Below are 13,241 nucleotides of genomic sequence, written 5' to 3' on the forward strand. Positions count from 1 at the left end.
CACCCGCTCAAATGCATCCGGCAGTAAACCCAGGATGGGGGACGTCACCTTCTTTAAACCATAACCTCGATAAAGTTGATTTTTAAACGGGGTTGTCATTGGGGTGCCCGGGTGGCTCAGTCGGTTAAGCATCCGACTCTTGGTTTTGGCTCAGGTCATGATCTCGCGGTTCACGAGTTGAAGCCCCATCAGGCTCTGAGCTGACAGCACAGAGCCTGCTTGGGATTCTCTCTCTCTCCTTTTCTCTCTGCCCCTGCTGCTCGCTCCCTCTCTCTCCCTCCCTCTCTGTCTCTCTCTCAAAATAAATAAACAAATCTTTAAAGGGGATTGTTATTGAAAAACCATATACATATTTCTATTGTTTTCATATATTGCACACATAATAAAGAGAGAGCCACTTTCTCCCAGAGGCCCACCGCCTCTCCCCTGAACAACCAATTACATTGTGTTGGCTTCCAGAAATAAATATGCCCTCGTTCTCCCCCAGGACCTGCCCCGCCCCCGGCACACGTGGGAGGCCGACGTCCACACCTGTGTAACCACCGCCACGAACAAGAAATGAAACATTCCCACAGCCCAGAGGCCCGCACGGCCTCCCCGCTCAGCTCCCCCCGCACCCAGGAGAAACCACGATTCACAGCATTATCTTCACTTGCTCTTGAACTCGAAGAACAGACACTGGGCTCCGTCCTGGCCGTGAGCAGCGGTCCCTCCCCCCCACCCCCCCGCCCGGCGCTGTGCAGGGATGCCCCCGCTCAGGGCCGCAGGCCCCTCGTCACCACCTCCCAGACGTGGCAGCCTGGCATTCTCTCTTCCTGCTCCGTGGTCCCTTCACGGAAGAAGGCAAGGAGGGGACAGACGCTCTCACTGCCCCGTCTGTGAACAGGAGGGTCGAGTGCCTCGAGCGGACACTGTCGAACCCCTGTGGTCACGTGGATCTTCACAGCGGCTTCCCGGCCTTCGGGGTCCTTGGTGGCGGGGGCCGCACGGGCCACGGTGGCATCCCAGCTCCTGCACAGCTGCTCTGAGTCTATTCAACCGGCTCTTCCCGGTTCTTCTGTCTCCCCGGACGGGGGTCTTCAAATGAGAGCCCCGGTCCAGGTTTTAACCGTCTCACTGGCTCCGTGAGGTTTTACGTGCCATCGCGAGTCCTTCTGTCAGGAGGAGGCCACGGAACAAGCCCAGGTTTGCCCCCCTCTCCCGGCAAAGCTTCCTGCCGCCCTGCTCCGCCTGGGCCGCGTCCCTCGGGGGTGAGGAGCCAGCACGACGGCTTCCTGGCGTGGGGACGTCGTCCACAGCGGGAGGGGCAGGAGCACCTGCCGTCCCCCAGAATCGGAGGGAGAGGGGAGTGTGGGGCGGAGGGCAGGCCAGGGGCTGGCCCAGGGGCGGCCGCCGCGGGAGCTCTATCGCCCAGGAGGGGCCGTGGGAGCCCGGCACATGAGCAAGCACGCAGGTCGGCAGCAGGCCTCCCAAGGCCTTCTTCCTTCCCCGACACTGTATGGGCGGCTGCGATGCCGCGGAGGGACCACTCGTGCGGCTGCACTCGGGCTCCGCTGAGGAAGGTAAGTCGGAGAAAGGGGCCCGAACCGCCAGCCCCGGCTGCGGGCCCCCACCTGCCTGGCGGGGCTGTGACCTGGGCCCCGACGTGGCCCACCCCCGGCTGCCCTCTGACCGGTGCCTCTGACTCAGGGGTGGGTCTTTTGGTGCCTCCAAGCTCGGGGCCCCGGGCACCTCCCCTCTGCTTCTCCCTCCGCCCCACCTTGCCTGACCCTCACCTTTCAGCAAGGCCTGCAGGATGGCCACGTCCACGTCCTGCTGCCCATCCTTGCCTTCCCGGAAGATGGTCAGCAGCTGCCGCCTCCGCACAATGTCTTGGATCTGCAACCGACACGGCCCAGGTGAGGTTTGGGGTGACGAGCGGCCCCCCGCCTCCTCGAGGGGCGCCCGCAGAATCGAGGCCCCCGGACACACAGCCAGCGCCCCGGCATGAGGCCACCACCTCGCCTCCCCACGGTGAAGATGAAGATGTGTAAGGACCAAATACACCACGTGTGCGAGAAGTCTGCCGGGAGGAAACACACCCAAGTGTAAGGGCTTCCGCCCGCCACGAGACTGTCTGCAGAACGCCCGACACCGCTGAACTTGGGACTCCTCCCCCGCTTCCTCAACTTGCCTGCCCGCCCACCCCCAGAGCCCCCAGTCTCTCTTCCAATGTTTGTGGTGATGTTCTAGAAAATCCTTGAAATCTGGTGGCTAGCTAAATAGCGTCAGGCTTAGGAAGGAAGGAGGAAGGAAGGAAGGAAGAGAGGGAGGGAGGGGGAGGGGAAGGAAGAAAGAAGGGAGGGAGGGAGGGAGGGAGGGGGAGAGGGGAAGGAAGAAAGAAGGAAGGAAGGGAGGGAGGGAGGGAGGAAGGAGGGGGAGGGGAGGGAAGGAAGGAAGGAAGGAAGGAAGGAAGGAAGGAAGGAAGGAAGGAAAAAGGAGGGAGGGAGGGAGGAAGGAAGGAGGGGGAGGGGAAGGAAGAAAGGAAGGGAGGGAGGGAGGGAGGAAGGAGGAATGAAGAAAGGAGGAAGAAAGGGAGGAGGGAGGGAGGGAGAGAGGAGGGAGGGAGGGAGGAAGGAAGGAGGGGGAGGGGAGGGGAGGGAAGGAAGGAGGGGGAGGGGAGGGGAGGGAAGGAAGGAAGGAAGGAAGAAGGAGGGAGGGAGGGAGGAAGGAAGAAGGGGGAGGGGAAAGAAGGAGGAAGGAGGGAGGGAGGAAGGAGGGAGGGAGGGAGGAAGAAAGGAAAGGAAGGAAGGAAGGAAGGAAGGAAGGAAGGAAGGAGGGAAGGAAGGAAGTAGGGAGGAAGGAGGAAGGATGGGGGCGCATAATGAAAGGGAAAAGGCTAAACGCAATGTGGTAGAGTCTGATTTGGATCCCGGGACGGAGAAAGGACATTAGCAGACCGACGTCAAAAGCAACAGTGCGAGCTTTGGCTCGTCTCTCAGTTCTGACCGCAGCTCTGCGGGATGTGACCCTCGGGACGGGCTGGGTAACGGTTGGCCAGAAGCGCTCTACTACCTTTGCAACCATTCTGCGGACCTAAAATTACCCCAGAACCAAAGGGCGAGAGAGAACCAGCAGGACACCTGAAATGAGGGCCGTGCCCGGTCCTCACGAGGATGTCCTGATGACCTGAGGCTCCCTGCTTCCAGGCAGTATAACCAGCCTGCCCCCGGGGACTGGGTCTCCCAAACACCCCGGAGACCGGGGCTGGGGTCCCCTGGAACGCTCACCGGACCTGCGAATCCTCAGGATGGGCTCACACCTGCCGACGCCTCTGGCTGAGGGGCGCGCAGACACCCCACGGCCCCCAGGAGCCGCGCTCAGGCCCCTGTGGCCTCACGGTCCCCCTGTCCCCCTGCCTTGCCAGGGCTCAAACGCCCCCATTAATCTGCCCGGGCGGCCTGGGGCTCACCAGGCTTGGAGGCTGCGCCAGATCCCGTGGCCATCACCCGGCAGCCCCGCGCCGCCTGAAGCTCTACCCCTCTGCCCTGCACTGGGCTCAACAGCCGCCTCCTGCCCCCCGACCCAGGCAGTCCTCGCTCCCAAACAGCTGTGCTGTCAGCCCCGTCCGTTCCCCAGTCCAGCCTGCAGTTCTGGGGGCAGAGGTTCAAGACATGCCCTCCCCCTGGGCAGGACACCGTGCTGCCTCAGTTGAGGGCTTTCCGTCCACCCTGGGCCCCCGCCTGGCACAAAGCCCCCCGCTCCTCCAAGATCACATCCATGTGCGCTCCAGGCCCGCGGGGTCTCTGTTTCTAGGCCCTGGTCCTGATTCCAGGCTAAGGGTGTCTGGGAGCCAGCAGGTGCCTGTGTGCCTACCTTCTTGGTCCATTCCGCAATCCTGCTCTCAGTGAGGGTCTCAAACACCTCCTGGAAGAACACACTCAGCTTCTGCTGGATCCGGGAGATGGTGACCTCAGATATGGGCAGGCCGGCCACCTGGGCGATGACGTCGGCCACACGGCCCGAGCCCTCCACCACCACGCAGGGGGTGCCGTTGGTGATGGCGTTATAGATGGTCTGAAACGCAGGGGCCCACGGTGAGCCCCGGGGCCCGAGTGCCCGCCCGGCTCTGACCCCTGAACCACAGGCATCTCAGCGTCAAGGCTACGGGGCTACTGAGAAATGAAGTGAAAACACTGAGTCTGGCAGCCTCTGCTGCTGGGGGTGAAAAGCACTAATCCTGACACAGGGGCGGCCACCTGACAGACCGGCTCCTTCAGGCCTACTGCTCAGGTGGACCGTGGCCACCGGAACGGGAGCCCTACAGCGTTTCGGCCCACGGGTGTGTGGGTGAGGGAGCCATCCCCGGGGGACCGTGCTGCCGGCTTGTGGTTTCGCTCCCTCGTTAAGGCCCAGGGTGAGACCAGGGCCACACGAGGAGACCCCTGGACACCCGGCACGAGGTCAACTTCAGGAAGGGACTCGGACCCCCGCGGGAAGGACACCCTCCACATGAGCAGGCACCGTGCTCTGGGCGTGAGGGAGTGGGGCCTCCATGCAGAGAACCCCGCGTGCGGAGGGGACAGGGGACCAGATGCATTCCTGTCCCCCGGGGACTGGGTCTGAAACGGGGGAGCTCTCCTGACATTCCTAAGCATGAACACACATTTCCTCCAGTCCCATAAATGCAATGTCCTTGCTCCTGCCCCAAACCTGCAGGCTGTAAGAGCATCATGTGTCCCTGCGGTCAGCCTTCCTCCATCAAGGAGAATGTGTTAAAACCACCGAGGAACCTGCTTTACGTCTAGCTGCTAGTCCCATGGGGCTGGGGTGCCTGAGGGCCGGCTCTTCGAGAACTGTGCAGAGTGGCCACCCTGGGGTCCTGCAAGAAGGTGCTGTGTGGGTCCCCCTGCGGCCCCTCCTACTGGTCAGCCACCCAGGCCTGGAGCCAGTGTCCCCCCACCCCGCAGCAGGGTACCTCCTCGAAGGCTGCCTTCCCACCCACAGTCACCACTCTTTCTCCTTGCCCCTCCCCCTTGCCAACGACTCCGCTGGGGTGCCAGTCACGGGGCTCTGGGCCAGAGCGCCCCCCCGCAGCAGGGTTGCACCTCAGATCCCCACCCCACAGGCCAGTACTCACGTGCAGTGTGCCGGGTCCCCCCTCCAGCACCACACAGACTATGGGGATCTTGATGGCCACTCCTAGGACGAAGCATGAACCCCGAATTAGGGATGCGGGGGCCCAGACCGTCCCCCTGGGGCCCTCTTGCCCACCTCCCGCCAGCTCCAGAGGCATTGATGGAGACGGACAGTTGGTACTGAGTGGTTTTCAAAGGCGGACGCTCGGCCGTCAGTGGACGATCTGCCTGTTCTACGTAATGAGAGCAAATTCGAGCCCTGAGATGGCTCGTCCACCTTCTACTTCTGTTCCCTTTCTGGGGGTGCAGGCGAAGGCAGGACTGTCTGCCTCAGAGGCCACCCCGACCAGCCTGCTTTCCTCGGCATGCCTTTCGTGGAGCCTCAAATCTGCGCACGCCAAGCGGGTGGGCTTTAGGCACCGCACACATGGCAGGGGAGCACAGCGTCGGGACCTCCATCCTCTGTCCCGTCGCTCAGCCCTCGCCCTGAGCCCCCCCATCCGTCCCGGCAGCCAGAGCACCTGCAAAGACTTCAGAAATCTCTCCGGGGCAACAGACGTCCCCCCGCGTGCCGCCTTGGTGTCTCCAGCCCCACACCCCCACCTAGGCTCTCTGGGACACAGCGGGGCTCTCACGCGGTCCCCGGGCCGGCAGCCTCAGCCTCACCTGAGCACGGAGAAGAGCAAGTTCTCCCCGCACGCCGGGGACTCTGACGTGCAGTGAAGCTTGAACACCATGGCTCTGAAGGGGCCCACCCAACCTGGCACAGAGCTAGGACCTGCTGCTATTCTGGTCCCTTCTCCGCCCCTCACATCCTGTGCATTTGCCCTTCCCGTGTCCTGGAACCTGGCCCATCTCACCCACGAGGGAAGACACGTCAGGGCCGAGTTATGCACGTTGCTATTTCCAGACTGAGCCGTGCTTGTGGTGTAGAGTGACTACCGGTGCACTACGTATGACCTGAGGGACAGCAGACACATGGGGGCTCCCTCACCTCCTCTTTCCTTTGTCTGCTCTGATATGAACTTCTCCAGCCTCGTCCTCAGGGGAATCTCGACCCCGTAGCGGCCGTGGGTCCCGTCGTCCACAAGGATGAAGTGGGAGTGGTTACTGTCCAGGCAGGTCAGGTGCCCTTGGCCTTCCTCGTCCATGACGTACTCGGCAGGAAAGCCGCCCTGGGGACGGCCGGAGAGAGTCAGACACAGACAGACAGAGAGTTCTGCATCTTGAATGCCAGAAATGGGGGCCTAGTAGGCTAGAAAGTGACCCCCAAAGATACGAAGTCCTCATTCCTGGAAGCTGTGAACGTTCCCTCATTTGGAAAAAGAGCCCCTATAGATTTAAGTTAAGGATCGTAACACGGGGAAGATTTATCCCGAAGTATCCGGGTGGGTCCTATATGTCTCCACAGCGACCTTCCGAGAGGGAGGCAGAGGGAGATTTGACCACAACAGGAGGAGAGCCCAGTGACCGTGAAGGCAGAGATCGGGGCAATGTGGCCACGGCCGGGGAAAGCCAGTGGCCACTGGAAGGCACGGACCGGCTGCCCCCCCCGCCGGCCTCCGGAGGAAGCAGGGCCCCGCCGCACCGGGATCCGGGCCAGGCGAGGCGGATCCGGAGCCCTGGCTCCGAAGGGGAGAGAACGCATTTCTGCGGCTCTGAGCCACCAGGCGCGCGATCGTCTGTTACAGCGGCTGCGGGAAACCGGAACAGATCTGACAATCAGGAAGTGGAGCGTCGCCATAAGAAACACGCACAAATGTGAGATGGCCTTGGAACCGGGCAACGGGCGGAGACCGGAAGGACGCTGGGGACACGAGGGACAACGTCCGAGGGGCCTTGAACAGACTGCGGTAGGAGCACAGGTGCAAGGGCACGCCTGGTGACGCCAGACGGGAGTGGGGGGCGGGCAGAGCGAGCTTCGACCGTCTTCGACGTGCCGGCAGAGCGTCCATAGCTCTGGACACTGAGGAGCCGCCAGCCAAGGCCCAGAAGGAAATGAGGACCGCGGATCAGAAACCGGAGGGAAAGGGGGGCACCTGGGTGGCTCGGTAATGACTACCAGAACCAGAGCACCGTGTCGCCTGGGCTCAGGGCTCCTGTGAGGGCCGGGTTCACAGGGTTCAGAGGTCAGGCTTTGGGATCAGAACGCGACACTCTCTGGCCGCGCAGAGGCGGCCACGCCCCTGCTTTCTGCTAAGTCGTTTCTGTGTTTCTAAGACCCGTGGTGGCTCTTACGTGGACCCATCTTGTAATCGCAAGGGGGTCCAGCCACATCAGCCGCTCACCCTGGCCATCAGGGTCTGTGGTGCGGCTGGGCGTGAGCCCTGGTCTCCTGCACCCCTGTCCAGGCTCCTCCCTCCGTGCTGCATTTACCCTGGTGCCCAGGCAGCGGCCCGTCCACTGCAGACCCAGGGGGCCCTACACGTCACCCCCTCTGACGCCGCCCACCAGGAGAGGTGGCCGAACTCACCGAGGGGTGGATCAGGTCTTCACGGTTGTGCACGGTGCCCCACGTGGCCACTCCGACGGTGACGACTTCTCCTTCGTTGTGGCTGCTGCTCAGCGTGAAGTCACGCACCGCCTCGCCCACCTGTTTCATCACACCCGTGTGGGAGCCGCCGGTGATGATCCAGGCCCCTGGGGACAGGACCGGAGCTGTGCACCCTCCACGCACACGCCTGATGCCCGCGGCCCCGTGTGCTTCTGACGCCCACTGTCCTTCCTCTGCAGGGCCCAGCTCAGAGGGCTTTCAAACTTGTCATCAGGTGTAAGTCTCGGGACCAGGACCACGGAGGAAGCAGCCACAGCGCGATTCTGCCTTCACAGAGCAGCTCTGGGGGCCGAGGGTTCCCACTTTGCTCAGGGAGGTGGTGCGGCCGGGAGCGGGGACTGTGGGCCTCTCCCCCCACCCCGCCCCCCACCCCCCGCCTGCTGCTGCTTCCCTGTCCTGCACTCGGAACGCAAGTGTCTGAATTCTTCTACTCCAAGTCATAAACGTCCCTTCTTCTCCTCAGCTCTCGGAGCCTGAGTGTGGCAGACTGTACCCCTGCTCCTGGCCACTTGTCCTGCCACCCTGCCCACTGCCATGTGACCTGCAGGGGCCCTGATAGGGCACACACTTCCCAGCCCTGTGTGACCTGACCAGGGGATCTGCTCAGAGCGTCGCACGCGGGAAGCACCGTGACCAGGGGACCCACCTGGGGCATCGCATTTGGGTAACACCATGACCAAGGGACCCTCTTGGGGCATCACATGTGGGGAGCATCATAACCAGGGGACCCGCTCTGGGCATTGCACACAGGGAGCACTGTGACCAGGGGACCCACTCTGGGCATCACATGCGGGCAGCACTGTGACCGGGGGACCCGCTCGGGGCATCGCACTCGGGGAGCACCGTGACCGGGGGACCCGCTCAGGGCATCGCGCTCGGGGAGCACCGTGACCGGGGGACCCGCTCGGGGCATCGCGTGCAGGGAGCACCGTGAACACCAGGTCTGGGAGCCCTGAATCTGCACCGGCCATCTTTGCTGCACCTTGCCCACCAGGAGAAAGCAGGTCCCCAGTGTGCTCTGCTCCTCCAGCCCGTGTCCGGATGAGAGGAGACACGGGGTAGACGTGCAGCTGCCTCCTCGGAAAAGGGGTGAAGTTCTCTATCATTCGGGCTGCCTGCTACCGGGGCAGTGCCGGCCACGGCACACCACCCGGTGCCTAGAAACCAGCTGTGCGTGGTGCTGCCATAAGGAACCATCTAAAACGTGTGGCCCTGGCTCTGGGGCTGGGAGGTGACAGCAAGGACTTTGCTATCGAACCCTAAAAAGATAACTGTCAAGACGAGGTAAAACCGTCACCTGTGATTACCTGGGGGACAGGTGAGCACCTAATGGGCTCATTGCGAAGGTCACGAGCGTGCCTGGGGGATGGTCGGCTGCATTTAACCAAATCCCACGTGCTGCGGAAGCCCCAAGAGACACGGGCCAGTGAGACCCTGACCGAGCCTCTGTTTCAGGGCAAAGACCAAACGGAGAGCGCGGCCCTCACGTGCTGCTAAAACCAGATCCTTAAAGCCAGCGTCCTCTGGGTGGCCCAGTCTCATCTGGACCAGAATCCTTGCTCTCCTGCCCTTAACCAACCCGGCGTAGCCGCCTTGGAGACCACGGGCAGCACGGCTGCTTCTCCGGCGTCACTTTGAGGGAGCACCCGGGGCTGCCTGCGTGGAGCTCACGCAGCCTGGGGCCTTGCCCTGTGCTCACTGGGGGTGCACCCCTGGGGGGCACGGGACCCCGAGGCAGTCACGTCATGTGTAAAGATGGACACCGTTGTCCCCCCCTCCCAGATGTGAACAGACGGGTTAGGTAACAGGGGTTTGGTTCGTGGAGACCCTCCCCGAAGGCCCCACGGTGAACACGACCGCCTCCAGCCTCCTCCACCTCCTGCCGTTACCTCGCGGCTAAACGAGGCCTCCCGTGGGGGCAGAGCAGGGAGTCCCTCTCGGGAGCTGGCTGGAGCCCTGTCTGCCCCACGAGCATGCCCAGCGGCAGCCGCCGTGGGCCGGCGAGGGCTGGGGAGTCTGACTGGGCCGGGCACGGCCTGGGTGGCCCCCGAGGACCCCCGTAGTCCCAACAGCTGTGGTGCTGCCTGCTCAGCCCGCCCATGGCTCCAGCCCCCGAGGGCTACCTGTGGTCTGGGCCACCTTGACCAGGCCTCTTCGGAAGACGCTCTTCAGCCTGGGCTTCATGTTGAAGTCCTTGGCCCCGCCTGTCACCGAGATGAGGAGGTTGGGGACGTCCAGGCCCCAATACTGGGTCATCAGGTGGTAGATCACGCTGGGGGGTGTGTCCTGGGAGAGGCGAACGTACTGCAGGGAAGTGACAGGGCAGCAGGGGGGACCCCGTGTCAGCGGGGGGCCCAGCCCAGCCCTAGAGACGGCAGGGCAGCTGTGGGCACCCCCCCACCAGCCCGCCCGAGAGCCCAGCCAGGTGGGCGGACGCCCCCCACCCTGGATCTAGATCCAGTGAGCAGAAGCGGCCGCACCTAAGCAGGACACGGATCGAGAGGAAGGGGGAAGGGGCAAAGGCCCAGCGGGACAACAGGCCGCCCTGGGAAGACCAGCCCCATCTCCCAGCCCCCTCCGCCCAGCCTGCACTCACGGCACCCCTCTGACCCCCGCCTCTCTGCTGTGGGATGCACCCGCCCTGCTTTGTGGTGACCGAGAACCCCGAGGGCACCCTTGGGTCTCCCGTGAGCCTCGTGAAGCCCCGCCTGCCCCGTCACTAGTGCTGGCAAGGCTCGAGGCCTCTCCGGAGGCGCCTCAGGTCACGGAAGGGTGACGTGAGTCACAGCGAGAGCAGCGGAGGGGTGGAGACCAACCTTCCCCACCTTCTGGCCCAGGCCCGTGAAAACAATGTCACCAAAGGCGTCCGTTGGCATCTCCTGGACATGCTTTTTTGGGTCCCAATCCTTGCCCTGCCAAGTGTGGGGCCTGGTAGCCTCCTCCAAGTGCTGCTGGCGTGTGTAGCCGCACTCGCACACCACCTTCCTGCAAAGACCACACGGTCACGGTCAGCGGAGGGAAGGAGGTGCCCCGTGCCCCCCGCGGGGGGTGTCAGCAGGGGCCCAGCGGAGCATCAGGACCCCACCCCCCGCTGTGAGGAGGAGCCGTGTCAGTGAAAGCCCAGCGGGGAGCTGAGGCTCCCACCCCTTCCCACCGAGCGTCAACCCGGGCTGAGAGGGGCTTGGACTCCCATCGCCACGTGGCGGTAATGAGGCAGGGCCCCCCCTCCCCCACAGACACGTCACAGGGCACCTGCTAAACCACAGGATGCAGTCTCATAACATAATACCCCAAAGGTCAAGGTTTCAGACTGAACATCACCATCACACCAGGAACCAGGAAAATCTCCACCGGAATGAGAAAAGACAGCAGCCACCGAGGCCAAGGTGACGCTGTTGTTAGAATCATCTGACAAGGACGTTAAGGCAGCTACCATAAAACTGCTTTACCAAGGAATCACGAACACACTTGGAAAAAAGGAAAACGTATAAAGTCTCAGCGAAGAAATGGAAGACATATCAAATGGAAATTTAAAAACTGAAAAGAATGCACTAACGAACCAAAATCTTTTCAAAACTCAGTGGATGGACTCAGCCACAGAATGAAGGTGGCAGAGGAAAGAATCCGTGAACTTGAACACAGAGCATAGCAATGACCCACCATGAACGCCAGAGAGAAACAGACCTAAATGAACAATGACGTGAAGAGCCTCTGAGCCTCAGAGCTGTGAAGGAAGCGGGAGCAGGCACGTCACAGAGTCCCCAAGGGAAGAGGGAGAGGGGGCGGGGCCGAGGGAAGGGGGGCGGGGCCGGAAACGCGTGTAAAGAAATTGTGACCAGCTGTGATGAGCACTGAGTTAGGTACAGAAGTGGCTGTATTGCACACCTGAAACCAATCTAACACTGTATGCTGATTACACTGGAATTAAAATTAAAAACTTAATAAAAAATTATGGCCCAATGGGAGCTTTCCTAGGAATGAGAGGTTGGGTTATCACTTAAAAACCAATCAACATAGTTTATCATATTAGCAGAATAAGGGAGAAAAGCCGTCTGATCGTTTGCTTGGATCATAGTGTTTTATCAAATTCAACACCCAGTTGTAGTAACAACTGTCAGCAAAGCAAGAACAGAGGGGAACTTCCTCAACCTGGTACAAAAGCATCTGTGAAAATCCTACTGCTGACATCATACTCGAGGATAAAAGGCTGAACCCTTCATCACTAAGATTGGGAACAAGACGATGCTGTCCACCCTCAGCACTGCTATTCAGCATGGCACTAGAGGTCCTAGCTAATGGGGTGGTGGAAAGAAAGGAGAGGAAAGGGTACAGGGGGAAGGGAAGGGAAGGGAAGGGAAGGGAAGGGAAGGGAAGGGAAGGGAAGGGAAGGGAAGGGAAGGAAGAGGGAAGGGAAGGGAAGGGAAGGGAAGGGAAGGGAAGGGAAGGAAGAGGGAAGGGAAGGGAAGGGAAGGGAAGGGAAGGGAAGGGAAGGGAAGGAAGAGGGAAGGGAAGGGAAGGGAAGGGAAGGGAAAGGAAGGGAAGGAAGAGGGAAGGGAAGGAAGAGGGAAGGGAAGGGAAGGAAGAGGGAAGGGAAGGGAAGGGAAGGGAAGCAAGAGGGAAGGGAAGGAAGAGGGAAGGGAAGGGATGGGAAGGAAGAAGGAAGGGATGGGAAGGAAGAGGGAAGGGAAGGGAAGGGAAGGGAAGGGAAGGGAAGGGAAGGGAAGGGAAGGGAAGGGAAAGGAAGGAAGAGGGAAGGGAAGGGAAGGAAGAGGGAAGGGAAGGGAAGGGAAGGGAAGGGAAGGGAAGGAAGAGGGAAGGGAAGGGAAGGGAGGGAAAAAGAAAAGAAGGAAGGAAAGGAAAGAAAAGGCACATATAGAAGAAAAGAAGTAAAACTATCTTTATTCACAGGTGATGGAATTGTGTGTGTAGAAAACCCTAGGGAATCTACAAAAAGGTGTAAGACTGACAGTAACTCTAACAAGTTTGTAGGATACAAGGTCAATAGAAATAAATCAATTTTATGTCTATACAGAAGTAACAAACAGAAAGTGAAATTGGGGCGCCTGGGTGGTTCCGTTGGTTAAGCGTCTGACTTCAGCACAGGTCATGATCTCACAGTTTGTGAGTTCGAGCCCCGTGTCGGGCTCTGTGCTGACAGCTCACAGCCTGGGGCCTGCTTTGGATTCTGTGTCTCCCTCTTCAGGAAGTACAAGGAGGAAGGGGCACAACAGCTTTCAAAAAGCACCAACCCAGAATTGAACACTCAGCAGACGCACGGCTCAGTCAGACGTTCTCGGATGAAAGAAAACGGAGGGAATCTGTCACCCACAGGACTGCCCTACGAGGGTGGATAAAGGTCGTTCTCTAAGCAGAAACGAAGTGATGGACGGTGGAAAGGTTGAACAGCAGAAGGAAGGAAGAATGACGGAACGGGTAAACGGAACTCTGGAAAAATGTTCAAGTCACCTGGAAAGGCAGAAAAAGAAAAACCTTAAAACGGAAAGATGCGATGGCGGACTTAAGTCCTAACATCAAAACTCACCTTAAATATAGTGTCGTAAATACACCAG

General features: G+C 60.8%; 1 protein-coding gene and 1 long non-coding RNA gene across 13 annotated transcripts in view; one reads left to right on the forward strand and one right to left on the reverse strand.

Annotated features, from left to right (window-relative positions):
* Positions 1–13,241, reverse strand: part of TRPM2 (transient receptor potential cation channel subfamily M member 2) — a 55,654-nt gene that overhangs the window by 28,210 nt on the left and 14,203 nt on the right. For 9 of the 12 annotated variants that reach the window (XM_053220487.1, XM_053220477.1, XM_027041464.2 and 6 more), the window contains 7 exons: positions 10,488–10,656; positions 9,795–9,975; positions 7,591–7,757; positions 6,112–6,292; positions 5,120–5,181; positions 3,856–4,056; positions 1,776–1,878 (listed from right to left, as the gene is read on the reverse strand). In XM_053220487.1, the coding sequence (XP_053076462.1) occupies positions 1,776–1,878; positions 3,856–4,056; positions 5,120–5,181; positions 6,112–6,292; positions 7,591–7,757; positions 9,795–9,975; positions 10,488–10,656 (1,064 nt within the window). Of the gene's footprint in view, positions 1–1,775; positions 1,879–3,855; positions 4,057–5,119; positions 5,182–5,783; positions 6,046–6,111; positions 6,293–7,590; positions 7,758–9,794; positions 9,976–10,487; positions 10,657–13,241 lie in introns of those variants that run through there. The other 3 variants (XM_053220478.1, XM_053220484.1, XM_053220483.1) reach the window with 3 other exon arrangements.
* On the forward strand, positions 7,757–9,110 carry LOC128315090 (uncharacterized). Its single transcript, XR_008297485.1, has 2 exons — positions 7,757–8,335; positions 8,422–9,110. It is a non-coding gene; the product is annotated as an uncharacterized LOC128315090 (long non-coding RNA).

Source organism: Acinonyx jubatus, chromosome C2, assembly GCF_027475565.1.
Source record: "Acinonyx jubatus isolate Ajub_Pintada_27869175 chromosome C2, VMU_Ajub_asm_v1.0, whole genome shotgun sequence".
Taxonomy (NCBI): Eukaryota; Metazoa; Chordata; class Mammalia; order Carnivora; family Felidae; genus Acinonyx; species Acinonyx jubatus.